This window comes from Melospiza melodia, chromosome 5 (genome assembly GCF_035770615.1).
Source record: "Melospiza melodia melodia isolate bMelMel2 chromosome 5, bMelMel2.pri, whole genome shotgun sequence".
Classification (NCBI taxonomy): domain Eukaryota; kingdom Metazoa; phylum Chordata; class Aves; order Passeriformes; family Passerellidae; genus Melospiza; species Melospiza melodia.
The window spans coordinates 92,308,236-92,328,718 of NC_086198.1; the positions used below are offsets into that span (position 1 = coordinate 92,308,236).

The 20,483-nt window shown below is 47.9% G+C and overlaps 1 protein-coding gene across 2 annotated transcripts; it reads left to right on the top strand.

Moving 5' to 3' along the window:
• The first annotated feature begins 1,578 nt into the window (after positions 1-1,578).
• PANK2 (pantothenate kinase 2) lies at positions 1,579-19,086 on the top strand. 2 transcript variants are annotated; one of them, XM_063157876.1, is made up of 7 exons: positions 1,579-1,795; positions 11,940-12,292; positions 13,335-13,588; positions 14,936-15,112; positions 15,334-15,457; positions 16,970-17,095; positions 18,069-19,086. In XM_063157876.1, the coding sequence occupies exons 1-7, from the start codon at positions 1,579-1,581 to the stop codon at positions 18,117-18,119; spliced, it is 1,302 nt and encodes a 433-aa protein (XP_063013946.1). In that variant the 3' UTR covers positions 18,120-19,086. The 2 variants fall into 2 exon arrangements, with proteins under 2 accessions (XP_063013946.1, XP_063013947.1); XM_063157877.1 differs by lacking the exon at positions 1,579-1,795 and having other exon boundaries at positions 12,008-12,149.
• Positions 19,087-20,483: the final 1,397 nt, after the last annotated feature.

Sequence of the window (20,483 nt, forward strand, 5' to 3'; positions counted from 1 at the left end):
TTCAGCTCTGGAGCTGCTGCTCCTCTTTTCTTGTGCCCTGAACAGCTCTGACCTGCACAACAGAGGCACCAACATCCTCAAACCAGTGCTCACCCCCTGTGTGCTGTCTGGGGACAAACAGGGAGCTTTTGGGAGGGAACAGCCCTTTCCTGGGCCCTCTCCATGCTCTGTCCCACACCCGAGACACCCCACGGGCTTCCCAGCTCCAGGTGTGTCAAACACAGACAGCAGGGCTTGAAAATACTCAAGAGGCAGCTCAGCCCGTTCCTTTTTTACCCAAATGAAAGCAACGCAGCTCTGAATGAGATTATTTGTGTTCAGAGAGCTCATCCTTTATCTCCTGTCACTGCCAACCCCATTTATCCACTTCCCCTACTCACCCAACAGGATATTAAAATACACCAACTGAATTTGGCCGATCCCTTTGTCCCGTTTTTACTCTGCCAACCAGGATTCAGGAAATTTTCATGGAAAAATTATCCCAGCTTTGTGGAATGTTGGTCGCTGATCCTTCAGGTACCGAATTAATGCCTGAGGGTTGTGGTGAGCTGGGATTACCTCGGGGCAGGTGAGGAGCGCCCTGGGTCACCATGCTTGGTGTGACAGACAGCAATTAACATTCCACAAGGGAATCTCCATCATTATGGCATCCCGTAGGCTGGGAATCTGTGTTTTCCTTTTGAATTTTCATCCTGTTGGTTGTTGCTTACCCTTCTTCATGGTTGCCTCAATTTTTCCACCACCAGGGGTTTTCCTGCTGTGCTTACTGATAAATGTGGGATCAAGGTTTAAGAATTATGTTCAGAGAGTTGAGAATTTTAAGATCTTAGCAGGAAATTCTTCCTTGTGAGGGTGGTGAGGCCCTGGAATGGATTTCCCAGAGAAGCTGTGGCTGCCCCTGGATACCTGGAACTGTTCCAGACCAGGTTGGATGGGGCTTGGAGCCACCTGGGATAGTGGAAGGTGTCCCTGCCCATGGCAAGGGTTGGAACGAGGTGGTTTTTAAGGTCCGTTCAGGCCCGCCATGGTGGGTTCCACACCGCCCCACGTCTGTATGCATCGTCATCTGCATATGCAAATCATATTCAAATAAGCCCCTCCGCGCGGCCCAGCCCAACCGAACCTACTGCGGTTCTTCCCTTCGGCCCCCCGCGTTGCCATAGTTACCCAGCTGTCAATCACCGCGCCTTCTCCCGCCCTTCCAGGACAACTCTCTCGATCATTGGGCGGTTGCCTTGTCAATCTCGGCTCAGAAGAAGCCCATAGGCCGGCGTTGCCGCATATCGGCCCGCCTCACTCCGGCGCACGCTTTTGATTGGGCAGCCGCGCTTGTCACTCTAGGCGGCCGACAGCAGGAGGCGGGCTCAGCTCCCCGCTGCCGCGCAATCCCGGTCTCCCATTGGCGCATCCTCCTGTCGCTCTGCGCCGCGGGGGGCGCGGATTGGCGGCCGCCTCACGGGGTGTCCCGCCCCGCGGGGCCGTGCGGCGCAGGCGCGCCGGGGGCGGTGGCTGCGGCGGTGGCGGCTGAGCGGGGCCGGAGCGGGGCCGGGCGGCCCATGGGGCCGGGCCGCGCTGCCGATGGAGCCGCCGCGCAGCTGTGGCGATGGCGCAGAGGACGAGAAGAAGCCGCGGCGGCGGGGCGGCGGCGGCGCTGCGGACGCCGGACCCTCCCAGCCGCGGCGGCGGAGCAGCAGCGGCGCGGCGGGCGCGGACAGCGCGGCGGCTCCGCAGCCCCGCGAACGCGGCGGCTCCGTGAGCCGGCAGCGGCGGGACTCGGTCCGCAAGAACCGCCCGCGTGAGTGCGGGGGAGCGGGAACGGCGGCGAGGCGGGGGGAGAGAGGCGGGGGGGGCTCAGAGGATGGGCGGGGTTTATGGTAATGAGCCAGGTGGGCGGGGCCTCGGTGGGTGGGGCCGAAGGGGCGTGGCCAGGGGAGGTGGGGCCGGGGGCGACACCGGGGAGCGGCGGGGAGGGAGGGATGGGGACACCGGGACAGCGAGGGGGGCTCTGACATGGGCACGGCACGGGCGGCGTGGGGACAGCACGGCGGGGTGAGGATTTGTACAGGGGGACAGCACACTGGGGTGATGGCACGGGCACGGAGCACCATGGGGACACAGGGTGGCTTGTCCAGCATGGCCGGGCTGGGGACAGCGAGGAGGGACACGGTGGGGTGAGGATTGTCCATCATCATCAGCTTAGGAATGGCGCTATGGGGTGGTGGCATGGGCACTGCACGGCTGGTTTGGGGACAGCACGGTGGGACAGGGACACGAGCTCAGGTTGGGCTGAAGGGTGGGACAAGCTGAACTCCAAGAGCTCTGGCAGGTTTGGGGTGAGGTGACACCTGCCTGGTGGGGCAGGACATGGGATGGGGCTGTGGAAATGCTGAGGCTCCCAAATTGGGGACCTTGGATGGGAAGGCAGCTGGTGACAGAGGGTGAAGAAAAGGACACAGCAGGACAGATGGAGGGACCAGGGTTTGAGGTTGTGGGGCTGCACTGGTGACTGTGAAAGCAAAGCAAAGCAAAGGGAATAGTTTAAATTTTGGGAAGGAAGAACCCCACAGGTTTGGCAGGAGCTGGACACAGATCAAACCAGGATTTCTAAGGGGAAAAAAAAATCCCTAGAACCACGTTTGGAAATGTCCTCCTGCAAACAGCAAAATGGATGGCAGCCTTCATTTTGGGAGCAGCAGGAGCTGCTGTGCAGGTGCCGTGGCTGTCCCTGACTTCAGCCATATTTGAGGAATAACCAGGAGATTTTTCCTTGGCTTCTGCTGGAAGGAAATTGCCATACCCTGAAATTGAAACAGCCTCGGTGTAATTCCTTGGTACCTGCACAGCTCTTAAAGAGCTGTGAGCAGGGAATCTGGGCTGAAAACAGGGCTCAGGATTCTGCTGCATCTCAGCTGGGACTGGCAGTGCTGAGACATTGTTGTTACCAGATTTTTTAAGTTTTAAGAGTATTCCTGCTCTTTTTTTTTTTTTTTTTTTTTTTTTTTTTTTTTTTTTTTTTTGATAGTGTGAAAAATAAAAATAGAGGACCGTGAGGCTGTTAATTAGAGATTTGTTAAAAGGCTGCAGGGACATGAAGGAGATCTCTGGTATGAAAATGAGGGAGGACTGAGCTCTGTGTTAGGTGATAATTCTCTGCCTTGCTCAGGGCAGTTTCTGTGTCTGCTCTGGACAATGTGGATTAAAGTTGGATGCTGAGAGTGGCATGGGATGCTTTAAGGAAAACAGAAAAAAGGGTTTTGGATCGAGTCTGGAAGGTCAGCATTTTGGGATTTGGGATTACAGTGTAGTCTGGCTTTCCTAAATTATTCCTGTGGTAAGTGGAAGAGAAATGTGCTGGAGCAGGTGAGTCTCTCATTGTCCCCCCCATCTCAGGGACAGTGCCTGATGTCACAATCATTCCTGATTTGGAATTAAAATGCTCCATCCCACCTTAAGGAAAACTCCAGCCAAAATAAAAGGAAATCATTTAATGGGTGTGGGATGAAAAATGTCCTACTTGAGCTGCCACTTGTCTGCTGCTGGCATGTGCCACAGGAGCTGGGTGACCTTGAGCCTTGCCTTGCCTGGCTGTGCTGGCAGATGAGCCCCAGTTCCCCAGCACTGAAAGGATTTTGGCAGATCCTCCTTCCTCCTCAGCCCTCTGTGGTGTGCAGTGTCACTGCAGAGAGCAGGGAACAGGATGGGGTTTGGGATAGATCTGAAATAAACTCTGCACCCACCGTGCCAGCTGTGTGCCTCCGTGCACTGTGGGCTCTGAAATTCCCTGGAAATTGAAATTCCCTGTTTGAAATCCACGTGGAAGTGGTGCTTGGGGACATGGATTAGGGCTGTGTTAACAGTGGGAATTGAACTTGGAGGTCTTTTCCAGCCTGAATGATTCTGTGAAATGTTTCCTGCTGCACTTGAAGGGCGTTTTTGGGATTTTTTGTGTTCTCTGGCAGAAGTCAGGGGCACTGCTGCTCTCAGAAGGGGCTGAGAAATGTCCCAAAAGCACCAAGTGGAGATTTGCTGAAGCTGTGCAGTGTTACATTGGGATGAGGAGTCTCACAGGGTTATTAGTGCAGGGAAACATCTCATGCACAAACATTTATCAGTTTCAGGAACAACCCAGGAAAATTCCCTTCTGGTACTGAATTATCAGTGCCACTGTTGAAATCCATAATTAAAAATTGGACTGGGAAAACTGCAGATGAATAATGAGGATATTCCCACCATGGTTCTTAGGGAGCTGTGGGCAGGGTGAGGTGCCAGCAGAAACCTGATGATGGTTACAATGAGCAGGGGAATGTTTTTTTAATGAATCTTTTTTATAAGAGAAAGAGATCAGCATTTCAGTTTATCAACTTTCCCCCTTCTCCCCTCCCTGCTCATCCTGAAATCTTGGAGTATTCAACAAAGGTGAATTTGGATTATTTCCCTGGTGGGCAAAATGTGCTTCTCCCTTCTGTAGCTTGTTTGTTTGTTCCTTGAGAAAATATTATTTCCTTCAACTGATCCCTTTTTTTTTGGGAAGTTTTAGTATCTTCTGTCAGGATCATGCAAAGATCTAATGGACATATCACTTGAAATTTTCAATTTACAAAGTATCCAAGAAAAGGTAAAAATAAAATGCTGTTTTGTCACCTCTTTAGTGGTACAAAATTAAAGCTTTGATGTTTAAATATCCTTTTCTGTTTTGGAATGCTGTATGAAATATGAATTCCTATCAGAGCCTGTTTTTAGGGATGGGAGGAGATGTGGACTTAGTGTCAGTTTATATTATATATTAATGAATTGTATTTTTTTTCTCAGCTGTAAAATTTCCTGCATGGTGTAACACTATTAAAATATAATATTGAGTATTTCACATTAAACCTAGAGGTGCTGTCACACACTGAACTAAATCATCAGAATAATCTTTTTAGCTCCTGATTTAATTGGCTCTGAAGTTCAGGCTCACTCTGAAATACAACTGGAGCTGCTTGTTTTGTGATGAAAATCCACCATGGAAATCTTTAATTATATCTCCTCTTTCATCTTGACACTTCTGCAGCTTCCAGAATAAATCTGTTGAGAGCTTTTTTATTTACACAGTGACCAATTTTATGAAGTAATTTCCATATCAGATCAAGGCAATTTCTTTTGATTGCCCTGAAGATCTTGCAGTGCAGAAGGGATTTGAAGGGAGGGTGGCAGCTCTTGCTGTGGGCACACAGAATATCCTGGAGCTTTTCTGGGATTATTTAGCCAGAGCTGTGAGCCCTTAACTTTGTTGGCAGACCAGTCTTTTGTTTGTTGCTGCATATCCATGGATCTGGCCCTGAGAAGAAGGTTTGTTTTTAAGACAAAGAATTGTTTATATGAAAATATCTGCAGAGAGCTGCTTTTAAAATTGCTCAAGGAAAGCAAAACTTTGTCAGGCCAATGGTTTGGGTTGGGAGAGACCTTCAAGACCATCTGTCAAGGCAGGGACAGCTTCCATTAACACAAATTATTCCAGCCTGGCCTTGGACACTTCAGGAGTGAGGCAGCCACAGCTTCTCTGCCCACTGAGATTGAGCTTCATGGCTCTCACCCTCTAAAAAACAACAGAGTTTCTGCAAGGAGACAGATTGCAGGTTTGGAGCTGAGAACAGAGGATTTCCTGCCTCTTTTGGAAATGCCCAAACCCCCAAGGAACACCTGAACCCTTCCCAGGAGGTGACCCCAGAGGTCCATGCAGGGCTTCCCTTGGCACCTTTGGGATTTTCCATCCTTCCCATTGTTAAAGGAGACCTGCAAGGCTCTCCCCTCACCCAGAGCTCCAGGGAGCAGCAGGGAGGAGGTGATGAGAGGCAGAGTTTGCATCTCTGCTGCTGTCTGGTTCTTCCAGCAGAACCTTCTGAGTGAGCAAATTCACCCTCAGGGATGCCCAGAGGGCTCCTGGATGCCAACAATTCTCCTGCTGCTCCTGGAGATCTGCAGCAGCTCTCTTGGAAAAATTGCTTCAGAGGCTTAAAAGGGAGAAATCTCTGGATGGGGAGAAATAAATCAGTGTTTTAGAGAAATCTTGGTGGCAGATGGTGATGGCATCGATCCAGGAGAGCTTCCTCCTCCCTCCCTTGGATTTTTCTAGTTCTCAGACATGGAAGAGCTGTTGCTGCCCTGCATGTTCCTGTGAGTCTCAGGAAAAAATCCCCAGTTCTTCATGTCCTTGGAATAATTTCCTCCTCTTGTTTGTGTGCCATTCTCCTTTCCTACAAAAAAAAGGTTTATAGGGAGGTTTTGTCCCTGTAATGGATTGAGTTCTCCAACAGGTGTTACTGCACAGGGAATCCTTCACAACCTGGGAAAGAATTACTTAATTTTGAGCTCACATGCTTCTTCCTTGGATTCTTAACCTGTGGCTGGGATGTATCTAATGAGGGCTCCATAATTAACAATCATTGGGGTAAGATAATTACCTTAATAGTGTGTCTTTCTGAATTTATCCCTGGTGGCTTGGGGAAGGTACAGCTGAGCTGCTGGCAGATGGAGCTCACCAGCTGCTCAGTGTGGAGCTTTTCCAGCTGGTGCCACAGCTCTGCTCAGGGGTTGTGTCCCACCTCAGGGGCTTGGATTTGCTTTTTAGAGCCAGTGCTGAGTGGAGGTGGTGACCCCTGAGCCCAGCCTGGCTGCAGTTCCTCCCAGCTCTGCTGGCATCATTCCTGTCTTCCTGCTCCTGGTGACACAGAGAGTGGAGGACTGGTGTGCTTTAACTCCCTGCTTCATGTGCTGCCCAAATAAAATTAAATTTTACCAAAATTAAAACCCCCAAGATGCCCATTTTTACCCCTGTGTAGCCTGGCAGAAGGAGTGTGAGAGAAGATTGTTCTCTAAATGCAGTGGGGATGCTTAAAAGAAAATAGGGGACTTCAAAATGCAGGAATCAAATGGCATGTTCTGAGAGGAACAAATACATTCCAGAAATCACAGAATCATGGAATGGTTTGGATGGGATGGGACCAAATAAAAACTAAATTTATGTGTTATAAAAAAACAGATATCTCGATGGTACTGGCTTTGGGATGAAATTTCCAAGGAGCTGCTCTGTTTTTTGTGACTGCCTGAACTGATGGGCCCAGTTGGTGTTTGCCCTGAAATTTGGGAGGTTTCAGGCACCGAGTGTAGGAGTTCGTGAGCTTCACCAGCAACTTCCAAACAAAGATGTTATTTTACTGAAGCTGAGCATGTGCTGCCAGCTGAGAGCTGGGGATGGGAGCCTGTTAGCCTGGGATGGAGCAGCCCCTGTGGCATTTTCAGCCATGTGGCTTCAGAGCACGATGGTTTGGGTGTTTGTTGTTCCTGCTGCGCATCTGAGGCCGTCTCTGAGTCCCCAGGCTCTGCTCTCTCCCCATTTTTACCCCTGTGTGGCCTGGCAGAGGGAGTGTGAGGGAGGATTGTTCTCCAAATGCAGTGGGGATGCTTTTAAAAAATTTCTGCATGTTCTGAGAGGAACAAATACATTCCAGAAATCACAAAATCATGGAATGGTTTGGGTGGGAAGGGACCTTAAGGACCTTCTGCTTCCATTCCCCTGCCTTGGACAGGGACACCTCCCACTGTCCCAGGGTGTTCCAAGCCCCATCCAGCCTGGCCTTGGGCACTTCCAGGGATCCAGGGGCAGCCACAGCTGCTCTGGGCACCCTGTGCCAGGGCCTGCCCACCCTCACAGGGAACAATTTCTTCCTAATATGTAAATATCTCCTTTTAGTTTCAAACCTTTCCCCTTTGTCTTACCAGTATCTGCCTGTGTAAAAGTCCTTGGATTGCTCCTGCTCCCTCCCTCTGTTGGGCTGCCAGTCAGATTCCTTTCCCTTTCATTCATGAAAAGTTATTTTTGTGTCTCATCTTGTTTGAAGTAAATGCCTCTGAAATGGAGAGTGATTGGGGTTTGGATGTGTCTCCAAAAATAGAGCTTGCATCTTCTTTCAAGATTTCCTTTGGTGATGGTTGGGGGTGGCCTCTGTGGAAATACATAAAAATAACTTGGTGGATTACAAATACTGTGGGGAGCTGCTGGTGCCAGCAGCTCCTGGGAGCTGGAAAGCTTTGGGAGGGCCTGTACAGCCACCAGATAAATCTGCCTGGGAGAAAATGTGTCCTCCAGCTTGTCAGGCTGCTGCCTGTGCAAAGATGTTCCCTGAGGAGCCTGGCACGAGGGGTTCTTGCTCCAAAGGGAGAGGAACGAGAGCTTCTCCATGTTCCACCCTTATCTGTTTGCAGATAAGGAATTTACTAAAACCCAGGGTCTGTTTGCCAAAGGAGCTTTGGTAACATCTATACTGGAATGTGTCCAGGGAAGGGAACAGAGCTGGGGAAGGGTCTGGAGCCCCAGGAGAGGCTGAGGGAGCTGGGAAGGGGCTCAGCCTGGAGCAAAGGGGGGTCAGGGGGGCCCTTGTGGCTCTGAGGGGACAGCCAGGGGGGTCGGGCTCTGCTCCCAGGGACAGGGACAGGAGGAGAGGGAACGGCCTCAGGCTGGGCCAGGGGAGGGGCAGGGTTGATACTGGGAAAGTTTCCACCCCAAAAGAGTGGCCAAGCACTGGCACAGCTGCCCAGGGCACTGTTGGGGTCCCCATCCCTGGAGGGATTTTTGGATGTGGCACTTGGGGACATGGTCAGTGGTGGCCTTGGCAGTGCTGGGTTAATAGTTGGGATTGTGGAGATTTTTTCCCAACATTTATGGTTCCATTATTCAGTTTATTTTCTAAAAGTTCATTTTTTCCTCCTGGAAGCTACCATAAGGATTGAATCCTGCTCCTCTAAGCCCTTCCATGTGGCTCCATTTTCCCTTTGCTCTGGGTCCTGTGCATCTCCAGCCTCTCCTTGTGCTCATTAATTTTGATAGTAATCTGTTCCAGTTCCCAGCTCTAATCACAGATTCCATCAGATCAGTGGTTTCTCTTGATCTTTTCCAAGAAGCTCATTATCTAACACAGCTGTAAATGTTGCTGGACCTGACACTGATGCATATTTTGTACCATGGGGGAATTTGACTAATAAAATAATCCAATTAGACATTTGTTTTTGTCTCCCTGCAGCATCTTCAATTACTTGTCTACCTCAGCTCAGTGTTGTAATTAGGGAAGGTTTGTACATCCTTTGATGTAAGAGCTCTGCTGTTATCCATGGCTCTGGCTCTGGTTCAGAACTTGGGAAAAGGAATAGCTGAGGATTAAACCTGCAGCAGGGTCTGGCAGGGCTGTGGGGAGGGCTGTCAGTGTTTGAGTGTTGTACAGCAAATTCTCAAACATGGGGGATCTCTGAACAGCAGCTGTTGGAGGAATCTCTTGTCAAAACCAGCATTCCTGAGAATGGAGAGACCACATGGGTCCGTAGAGAACTGCATTAATTAATTCAGTGAAAACTCTTTGCATGGAATCACAGGATGGTTTGGTGTTGTATTTGTGGGGTTCCCAGATGAAGGAAGGTATGATGAATCTGACTCCATGTTCTCAGAAGGGTAATTTATTATTTTAAGATACTATATTATATTAAACAATACTAAACTATACTATACTAAAGAATACAGAAAGGACACTTACAGAATGCTAGAAAGATAATAATGAAAACTCCTGACTCTTTCCAGAGTCCTGACACAGCTTGGCCCTGATTGGCCAATGAGTCAAAACAATTCACATGAAACCAATGGAACAATCACCTGTGGGTAAACAATCTCCAAACATTCCACATGAGCACAACACAGGAGAAGCAAATGAGATAAGAATTGTTTTCATTTTTCTCTGAGGCTTCTCAGGAGACGAATCCTGGGCAAAGGGATTTTCCAGAGAATGTGACTGTGACAGTTTGGGTGGGAAGAGACCTTAAAAACCACAAGTTCCAACCTCCTCCCATGGGTAGGGGCACAGAAAGGTGCTGATGCTGTGGCTGTGCCACGTCCTGTCTCATTTACTGCAGGAGTGTTGGGGGGTAGGATGGTCAGGACAGACGGAGAGCAGAGATCTCTGCAGCCAGGTCAGGAACTTGGGGTTCATTGCCAAGGGCCTGGGAGCAGGGCCCTGCTGGGAGCTGCAGCCACAGCCCAGAGCAGGCCTGAGAAAAGAGAGACAGTGGGAGAGAGGGTGAGAGAGAGAGAGAGGATGAGAGGATGAGAGAGTGAGAGAGCGAGGTTCCTGTTACAATACCATAAATCTTCTTCTGTGTTGAATATTCTAATTCTCACTAACCGATCTAGTACAAGATACAAATCTCATAGCATTTACATACAGCCTATAAGAATCATTACATTACCACACTGTGTTACATTTTAAACCCTAAAAACTCCTCTTTGGGCCCCTTCTGCCAAGCTGTAGGGTCTGCTCTGCCCCTTGGGCCTGTCTGCAAGCAGAGGGTGTTGTTCCATCAATAGGGGATCACCTTCAGCCAGCCACACCATTGTTTCCCAGTTGTTCAGTAACTGAGGGATCTCAAAGCTTGCTTTCATTTCAATCTCACTTATAGTTTCTATATTTCAAAATCTTTTGCCAGGCAATCATATTTATAAGGCTTTATGAATATGATTGGTATAAAGGCATATATAAGGCATATAAATTAACCTTAAAAATCCCTTTGCCAAGATTTTTCTCCTGAGAAGCTGAGAGGCCTCAGGAACAAAATGTAAACAATGGTTATCTGCTGCTGTGGAATGCAACAGGTGCATCTGTGATTGGGCTCATGTGGTTGTTTCTAATTAATGGCCAATCACAGTCAGCTGTATTGGACTGTCTGGTCAGTCACAAGATTTTATTATCATTCCATTCCTTCTTTTTCCTTTCAAGCCTTCTGATGAAATCTAAAACTATCATATGTAGTTTTGATATACTAATACTATATTATGCTTTTAGTGTAGTTTTAGTATATACTTTTTGTTGTCTTTTAATATAATATATGTCATAAAATAATAAAGCAGCCTTCTGAAACACGGAGTCAAGATTCTCATCCCCTCCCTTGTTCTGGGACCCCTGTGAACACTGTCACAGCTTTCCTGTTTCATCTGCTGATGAAATCCTTTCTTCTATTATTTTAGTATAGTTTTAATATATAATTTTCTTTTAATATAATATATATCATAAAATAATAAGTCAGTCTTCTGAAATATGGAGTCAAGGTTCTTGTCTCTTCAAGAGAAGGGGTCCTGTGAACACTATCACAGCTTCCCTGTTTCATCTGCTGATGAAATCCTTTCTTTTATTCTTTTAGTATAGTTTTAATATATAATTTTCTTTTAATACAATAATAAATACATAAAATAACACATAAATAATAATAAATCAGCCTTCTGAAACACGGAGTCAAGATTCTCATCTCTTCCTTCATCCTGGGACCCCTGTGAACACCTCCACAGCTTTCCTGTTTCATCTGCTGATGAAATCCTTTCTTTTATTCTTTTAGTATAGTTTTAATATATAATTTTCTTTTAATATAATATATATCATAAAATAATAAGTCAGTCTTCTGAAATATGGAGTCAAGGTTCTTGTCTCTTCAAGAGAAGGTGTCCTGGGACCCCTGTGAACACTATCACAGCTTCCCTGTTTCATCTGCTGATGAAATCCTTTCTTTTATTCTTTTAGTACAGTTTTAATATATAATTTTCTTTTAATATAATATATGTAATAAAATAATAAGAAGTCAGTCTTCTGAAACATGGAGTCAAGATTCTCATCCCCTCCCTTGTCTGGGACCCCTGTGAACACCACCACAGCTTTCCTGTTTCATCTGTAGATGAAATCCTTTCTTCTATTATTTTAGTATAGTTTTAATATATCATTTTCTTATAATATATATCATAAAATAATAATAAGTCAGCCTTCTGAAATACGGAGTCAAGATTCTCATCTCTTCTCTTGTCCTGGGTGTGAGCACCACCACAGCTTTCCTGTTTCACCTTCCCCAACCATTTACTCTTTGTCTTCTCTCTGCAGTCTTTCCCTGGTTTGGCTTGGACATCGGAGGCACCTTGGTCAAGCTGGTTTATTTTGAACCCAAGGACATCACGGCCGAAGAGGAAGAGGAAGAAGTGGAAAACCTGAAAAGCATCCGCAAATACCTGACGTCCAACGTAGCCTATGGCTCCACAGGCATCCGGGATGTGCACCTGGAGCTCAGGGAGCTCACGCTGTGTGGACGTAAAGGCAATCTGCACTTTATACGCTTTCCTACCCATGACATGCCTGCTTTTATCCAAATGGGAAGCGAAAAGCACTTCTCGAGCCTCCACACCACCCTGTGTGCCACGGGAGGTGGAGCGTACAAATTTGAGCAGGACTTTCTCACAGTAGGCATTTTTGGCTTCTATACCCTTAAGGATCTGCTAGTGAGGTTGCTTTGAAAGCTTCAAACTAGAAACTTTGCTCTGCACGCTCTGAAATTTCTCTAAATCTGTGTTTGGATGCTGTCCCTAACTCCAAGTTGGCATCTCCAAATCCTGCCCTGAATGTATCTCTAAAATTGTTCACTAATGATCTTTCTTACAAATCTTCCTCTCTGTTTTTAATCTCTTCTTGTGCTAACCTCACTCTTTTTGGTGGTTTATTTTTTAACTCGTTGCTGTCTTTCTCCTGCTTTATTTTCTTCCTTTGCTCACCTGGTTTCATTTCTAACACCTGTGTGAATGAGCTGGTTGAGGTTCAGGCGTATTTGGTGGTAAATGTCAGGAAGTTCATGGTTGGGGTTGGACATCATCATGTGGCTTCACCTTGTTCATGGTGAAAAATATGTGATAAATCTTTGTTTAGTCAGGGCTTGGAAAAATGCAAATGAAGAGGCTTTTAGAAAATCATTAAGGGTGAAAAGCCCTCTAAGATCATCCAGTCCAGCACTGCCAAGGCCACCAGTGACCCATGTCCCCAAGTGCCACATCCACATGGCTTTTAAATCCCTCCAGGGATGGGGATTCTACCACTATCCTGGGCATCACAATCATTTCTTTTAAGTTCTTCCTTATATCCAATTTTGTGTGGCCAAGGCAGTGAAATCCTTTTTTTTTTGATGTTCCTTTGGATGGATTTTGTGGGATATTTTGGTCAAACAATGCAGTCCTGGATTTTCACACTGTTGCCTCAGCATCAGGGCCTAAATCAGAGCTGTGGGAGTTGCTGGGATTCTCTCAGTGTCCATCTATGAATCCAGATTGTTTTCCCCTGTTCCTCACCTGAGGGTTGCTGTATTTAAGAGTCCCTGTGCTCTCCCTCAGCCTCCACAGGGAGCATGGACATAGCTGGACTGAGCTGGCAGTGAATGCATTTTTCCAGCCCTGAGCATAAATACTTCAAATCCCTGGCTAATCTTCAATATTTCTCTTTTTTCCTTCCCACCAGATGGGTGACCTTGAGCTGTGCAAGCTCGATGAGCTGGACTGCCTTGTCAAAGGAGTGCTGTACATTGACTCTGTGGGCTTCAATGGACACTCAGAGTGTTACTATTTTGAGAACCCCACGGATGCTGAGAGGTGCCAGAAGCTTCCATTCAACCTGGAGAATCCCTATCCTCTCCTCCTGGTGAACATTGGCTCAGGGGTCAGCATTTTGGCTGTCTACTCCAAAGACAACTACAAACGGGTAACAGGCACCAGGTGAGTGCTGGGGGGGAAAAGGGACTTGGATTTTAGGGTGTGGAGGACAATTCTGCTTTGTAAATGGCATTTTCAGGGACAAGCTGCAATAAAGGTGGTGAGGGAAATGACCAAGCTGCAGTGACTCCCTGCCAAAAAAGATCCCTCCTGGAAAAGAAGATGTGGATTTCATGGTTTTTCTTTGTGCAGCCAGTCTCCATCAAAACTGGTTTTGCAGTTGCTCTGCTGCAGGAATTTAAGGGCTTTATTTATTTCTTTCATGAGATCACTTAGTTTGGGATTGTTAACAACTCTTAGCTTTGATCCAAGAAGTTGAGATTTCCATCCTGACTTCCAGAAGTTGCCAGATTTTGGTGGAAGGGATAATGGCACAGCAGTAATTCCCATCTTAAAGATGTGGCTTTTGTGTCTTGGCAAAGCCATAGAGTTCTGTGGCTTTAAGCTTTCCTGATTCCCTGAAAGGCAATAGCAGTAATAATAATAATAATAATTTAAAATTCCCTCAGTACAGTTCTTACTCTTACTGGACATTATTAGCAGCACCTCTGTGCTATAAAGTGAGCAAGACTCCAACTTTTGGATATCTCTGCCCTGACACTCCAGGTATCCCTCAGAACTAACATTTGTTTTAAGATTAACATATCTGGATGCTGGGAAGGAAGTGGGCAGTGTAACATTAAAAAATCAAGGTGCAGAAGGCAGTGAGGGATTCCTTACAGCCTCTAGGTCTAGCTTTATTGATTTCTTTTATGAAATCACATAGTTTGGGATTGTTAACAACTCTTAGCTTTGATCCAAGAAGTTGAGATTTCCATCCTGACTTCCAGAAGTTGCCAGATTCTGGTGGAAGGGATAATGGCATAGCAGTAATTCCCATCTTAAAGATTTTGTGGATTTTGTGTCCTGGCAAAGCCATAGGGTTCTGTGGCTTTAAGCTTTCCTGATTCCCTGAAATGCAGTAGTAATAATGATAATAATGATAATAATTTAAAATTCCCTCAGTACAGTTCTTACTAGACATCATTAGCAGCATCTCTGTGCTGTAAAGTGAACAAGACAAGAGTTTTTCCCCCAGCTTTTGGATATCTGCTGTGCTAAGATGAACATCTCTGGATGCTGGGAAGGAAGTGGGCAGTGTAACATAAAAAATCAAGGTGCAGAAGGCTGTGAGGGATTCCTTACAGCCTGTAGGTCATGTGAGAGGAACAGACTTTAAGGAAAATGCTGCTTTTCCAAAACCAAGATGGTTTTCCCTAAAAAAAGAGCTTAGAAATGGGGTGGCCTGGTTGAACTGGGATGCAGAACTGAACATTCTGAGCTTTCATTTTCATTTTGCTTTGCTTGCAGCCTTGGAGGGGGAACCTTCTTTGGCCTGTGCTGCCTTCTGACAGGCTGCTCCACATTTGAGGAGGCCCTGGAGATGGCATCCCACGGGGACAGCACCAAGGTGGACAAACTGGTGAGGGACATCTACGGAGGAGACTACGAGCGCTTCGGGCTGCCAGGCTGGGCTGTGGCATCCAGGTAATGCCTGCCTGCCTCTCAGCTTGGTTTTGTTTCCCCTGGAAATCCTGCAAGGATGAAAAACTGGGTTTAGGTGCCCTTGGAGAGCAACCATTCCTGAGAGATCTAAGTTTTGAAGTTAGAAATCAATCCTTCAAGATAATTCACTTTGGTTAAATGAGCAGTTCTGATTTTCTCCTGGAATTCTGATGGGATCTTTAACCCCAAAACTGTCTTTACAGCTTTGGAAACATGATGAGCAAGGAGAAGAGGGAATCTGTCAGCAAGGAGGACCTGGCCAGGGCCACTTTAATCACCATCACCAACAACATTGGCTCCATAGCACGGATGTGTGCCCTTAACGAGGTATTTTGGGAATCTCCTCCCTTGCTCCCTGCCTGGAACACCCCCTGTGTGCTGCTGCCTGCTTGGGGAATGTTCCCACTCTGGGAAGCTGTGGGAGAGGAGGAAAGGAGGGACAGGGGGTGGAGAGGCTGCATATCTCCTCCTGTGCTCTGGATTTCTTGGCCAAGCCCCACCACTGCCACGGCCTTTGCTGCATCTTTGTGCTTTCAGCTTCTTTACAGTGCTGCCTTGTTGCATTCATGTCAAGCAGCATTGTACAGGGCTATGAAAGAGCAGAGAGCTGCTCTGCACTCCATCCTGAGCCTGCTTCCATGGATGGGCTGATGGAATCCAGCATCCTCCTGACTCCTCTGGCTCTGCAGCCAAAATGAGGCAAGACATGTCCTGAACAGCCTTGCTCATAATAAATCTGCTGATTCCTTGCTCTGGAGCTCAGCTGAATGAAAAGCTGAATGAAAAGAGGATCCTGAATAGTTCAGGGGAAGTGTTAATCAATGTGGGGAGGAAAATCCACAGAAGGATGTGAGTGCAGGAGCAGGTAAAACACTTGATCTGATTCCTCAGAAAGAGGAGGAATAATAATCCCGAATTATTTTTGTGTTGGAGAACAAGAAAGCTTCAGAGCTTGGATCAAAAGTGTTTTGGGATGGAAAAGTAAGGCTGGAGGTCTGATTTAAATCCACAATAATCACTACTTGGTTGGTCTTTTTTTTTTCTTTAAAAATTGTGTTGGTTATGGGCACCTAATCAGTGTTCCCTCCCAGTTTAACAGTGGAGTCACTCAGGTATTTCATGATGGATCAGAGGCCAGAGCTGCCATGAGGGGAGGCAGGTGGCACTTGATGATCAGTGTTCCCAGGCAGTACAAGGATTTTGTAGGAAAATCAGCTCTTCTATCCAAATTCCTGAGGTAGACAGGCTGTAGTTTGGCCTGGGAATTTCTGGGAGAGTCTGAGGAGGAGGGTGGCTTAAAATGTCCTGGTCCTTCTTTGTGATGGAATTGTTTGTGGTGTTCTGCACATTGTGCCAGACACTTTGAGCAGGAAGTTAATTCATAGGATTTCAGAGCCATTCTGGTTGGTGAGGTCCTTTAGGATTATCCAGTCCAACCATTCCCCCAGCACTGCCAAGGCCACCACTGACCATGTCCCCAAGTGCCACATCCACGTGGCTCCAGGGATGGGGACTCACCCTGGGCAACTCTGCCAGGGCTGGACAATCCTTTCCATGAAGAAATTTTCCCAATATCCACCCTGACCCTCCCCTGGCCCAGCCTGAGGCCGTTCCCTCTCCTCCTGTCCCTGTTCCCTGGGAGCAGAGTCCGACCCCCCCGGCTGTCCCCTCAGAGCTACAAGGGCCCCCTGATCCTCCTTTGCTCCAGGCTGAGCCCCTTCCCAGCTCCCTCAGCCCCTCCTGGTGCTCCAGACCCTTTCCCACGTGGGGTTTTTATCATTGCAAGCAGAAAACAGAATTTAGCCTTAATGATCCTTTGTTTTCCCTTCACACTTGCAGAACATCAACCGTGTGGTGTTCGTGGGCAACTTCCTTCGGATCAACACCATCTCCATGAGGCTCCTGGCCTATGCCCTGGACTACTGGTCAAAGGGACAGTTAAAAGCACTTTTCTTGGAACATGAGGTAAAATTCCTTTTTAAAATTTGTCTCATGGCAAAATACAAATCCTTGGAGCGCTCTGGAAAGAGCCACGTGGAGCTGTTGGGTGCACACAGTGCAGGAGCTCAGGGCTTTGCTGCTACAGCCACAGCTTCCTCTCTTCCTTTTCCTCTTCCTTCCTTTTCTTTTTCCTTTTCCTTTTCCTTTTCCTTTTCCTTTTCCTTTTCCTTTTCCTTTTCCTTTTCCTTTTCCTTTTCCTTTTCCTTTTCCTTTTCCTTTTCCTTTTCCTTTTCCTCTTCCTCTTCCTCTTCCTTCCTTTTCCTTTTCCTTTTCCTTTTCCTTTTCCTTTTCCTTTTCCTTTTCCTTTTCCTTTTCCTTTTCCTTTTCCTTTTCCTTCTTCTTCTCCTTCTCCTCCTCCTTCTCCTTCTCCTTCTCCTTCTCCTTCTCCTTCTCCTTTCTTCCTTTTCCTTTCTTCCTTTTCCTTTTATTTTCTTTTCTTCCTTTTCCTTTCTTCCTCCCTGTAGTTGTATCTTTCTCCTCTCATTTATATGTTGTTAAAATTAAACTGTGTGTAATAGCCAGGAGAAGGGAAGGCTCCAGGGAGACTTTCCAGTGCCTAAAGGAGCTCCAATAGAGCTGGAGAGGGGCTTGGAGTGACAGGACAAGGGGAATGGCTTCCCACTGCCAGAGGGCAGGGATGGATGGGATATTGGGAAGGAATTGTTCCCTGGGAGGGTGGGGAGGCCCTGGAATGGATTTCCCAGAGCAGCTGTGGCTGCCCCTGGATCTCTGGAAGTGTCCAAGGCTGGGTTGGACATTGAGGTTTAGAGCAACCTGGGACAGTGGGAGGTGTCCCTGTCCATGGCAGGGGGTGGCACTGGGTGTCTTTAGGGTCGTTTCCAGCCCCAGCCACTCCCTGGTTCTGTGGGCATTGCTGTTCCTGTGTCAGGGAACACATTCCATGGATTTTCACTGCATGTCCCCATCTGCTCCTCAGGGTTACTTCGGTGCAGTTGGAGCTCTCCTGGGACTCCTGGACTCAGCCTGACTCTGTGCAGAATCTGTGGTGGATCTGTGGCTTCAGGGCACTCCCTGGGCCACTGAGCCCCTGGTTTGTGTCACAGCCCCCACTGAGACTACTCCACTGTGGGGACAGCCTGGCGATGGTGTCTGGAAGAGTTCAGATCCATCTGGGATTACAGCACAGGTTTGTTCCAGGGGATGGGATTGGAATCCACTGGCTGGACCTGGAGGTGGATGGGAAGGTCTGGGGGGGCATTTCAGTCCCATGGAATTGCCCCTTTTAGGGGAATTTTTTTAGTTTTACTCCATGTTTAATGACAGTGACAAAGCAGAGCAGGGGCGCTCTGCTCCTTCTGCTGGGATCCCTTGGAGTGCCAAGTGCCCAGGTCAGTTCTGTGCTCACAATCAGAGATTCCCCAGGTGCTGGGAAGTGCTCTGGGAGAGGGGAGGAGCATCAGCCCAGCCCTGGTGTGTGTACCTAACTCCATGTGGTCCCTGGATCCACACTGGGACACAGCTGTGCTGTCACCAGGCTTTGTCTGTCCCTGTTCCCCCTGTCCTTGTCCCTGTCCCAGGGATGGAAGGTGCAGCACAGCACGGGTCTGTGCCTCAGGGTGAGCCCCACTGCACCCTTCCTGCACCTCCTCAGCACCCTCTGGGATGCAGTCAGGGCTGTCAGTCAGCCTCCAGCCTTGAGATGTAAATTTGAGGGTGAAATAGGGATATTTGTTGTTTGTCTGGCGTTTTCTCTCTGTTACCAAAGAGACGCTTCTTCCAGTCACACTTGGATCTCTGTAATATTCCATGTTACATTTTCCATGGCTGCACTCCTGTCATTTTGGGGGAATTCTCCCCTTTCCATGCATGCTGTACTCCCTCTTTTCCCTGTGCATGCTGCCACACAGCCTGGGAGCAGGATAATGCAGAGTGGAGCCCTGGGGATGGGGGCTTGGAATGGATCCTGCACGCTCAATAAACGCTCTCTAAAAGCAGTGAGGTATCTGCACCTTCCCTGGGGATGGGAGCTCATGGAGACACAGCTTTGGAAGTGCTCTGGCTTCCCAGCAGGCAGCTCTGTGGAGCACAGGGAAAGCTCCTTCAGATCAGGTCATGGGTTTATCCCAGGATATCAGAATGGCCATCACCCTGACCCCAGCACACCCTGCCAGCCCTGGTTTCTTCCCAGAGAAACCAATTTCCAATTTTTTGGATTTTTTTTCAATGGGAATTTTTTTCCAATTCCAATTTTTCTCTGATTCCCTTGTGAGCCTGGCTGGAAGTGCTGGACAGCCCCAAGCCCTTCCCTGCCTTTTGAATCCTGCCCAGCTCTGTCATTGCTGTATCCTGAGATCTGAGCACTCCAAGGTGGGTTCCTTGTGTGGCACTGCAGGTTCAGAGGGGGATTGCTTTGCTGGGGAGATCTGTGCTTGTCTCTAAACTCAGCTGACCTGAGCTGGGATTCTGGACACAGCCAGGGATTTGATCCCAGTAAAATCAGGGAAAACAGCAGAGGGCCCCTGTGGAAGGTGATCTGTGCTGGCTGGGGAGGAAAATGTTGTTTTTCCTGCAGCCTTACACAAGTTCCACTTGTGTCCTGGTGTTTGTTCCAGGATCATACAGCTCAGGGAATGGTCTGGGTGGGAAGGGACCTCCAACCATCTCATTCCATGGGCAGGGACATCTCCCACTGTCCCAGGGTGCTCCAAGCCCTGTCCAGCCTGGCCTTGGGCACTGCCAGGGATGCAGGGGCAGCCACAGCTGCTCTGGGCACCCTGTGTGGGATCAGCTGAATTCAAATTCTCATTTATTCTTCACTCCTTGTGAAATCACACAAAGATTCCCAAACTCTCCATTAAGAACATCTCCATTTCTGAGTGCTGACTGAAGGGTTTCTAGACTCAGCTCCTGCTGCACCACCTGAAATTTAACACAAATGTACCTGGCTGGGCTTTCACCCACCCTCACAGCCAAAACTCCTGGAAAAGGCACAGAAACTTTGGCTTTTTGGAATGTCTGTGTGCTGGGAGCTGTGTGGCTCCTTGATGTAACAGGTCAGTGATAGGCTGGGCTGGGAGGGTGTGGGGATCCTTGAGCTCCACAGGAAAAGCCTGGCTTGTATTAGGAAGCCACCTTGCCATGGTTGTGCTGTGGAGAGCTGGGAAATCTCTGGAGGGCTGGGAATTCCAGCAGCAATCCCAGAGCCTGATCCCTGGGCTCAGCATCCTGCAGGTTTTCCTCTCCTCACTCTGTACTGAGCCTGTGTAACTCCTTTTTCTCTGGATTTTGGAGTAGCTCCAGCACGGTCTGATCCCAGCACCAAAGTTCCTGGCTTATTGTCTATTCCTTTTTTGTAAACTGCTTGGTTTGTTTTTTTTTTTTTTTTTGTTAT

Bases quoted from the DNA above. Each gene is read 5' to 3' on its own strand.
- PANK2 (XM_063157876.1), top strand. From the start codon at position 1,579: ATGGAGCCGCCGCGCAGCTGTGGCGATGGCGCAGAGGACGAGAAGAAG. The intron at 13,589-14,935 runs GTGAGTGCTGGG...CTTTGCTTGCAG, and splicing joins AAACGGGTAACAGGCACCAG to CCTTGGAGGGGGAACCTTCT. The intron at 15,458-16,969 runs GTATTTTGGGAA...TCACACTTGCAG, and splicing joins GGATGTGTGCCCTTAACGAG to AACATCAACCGTGTGGTGTT.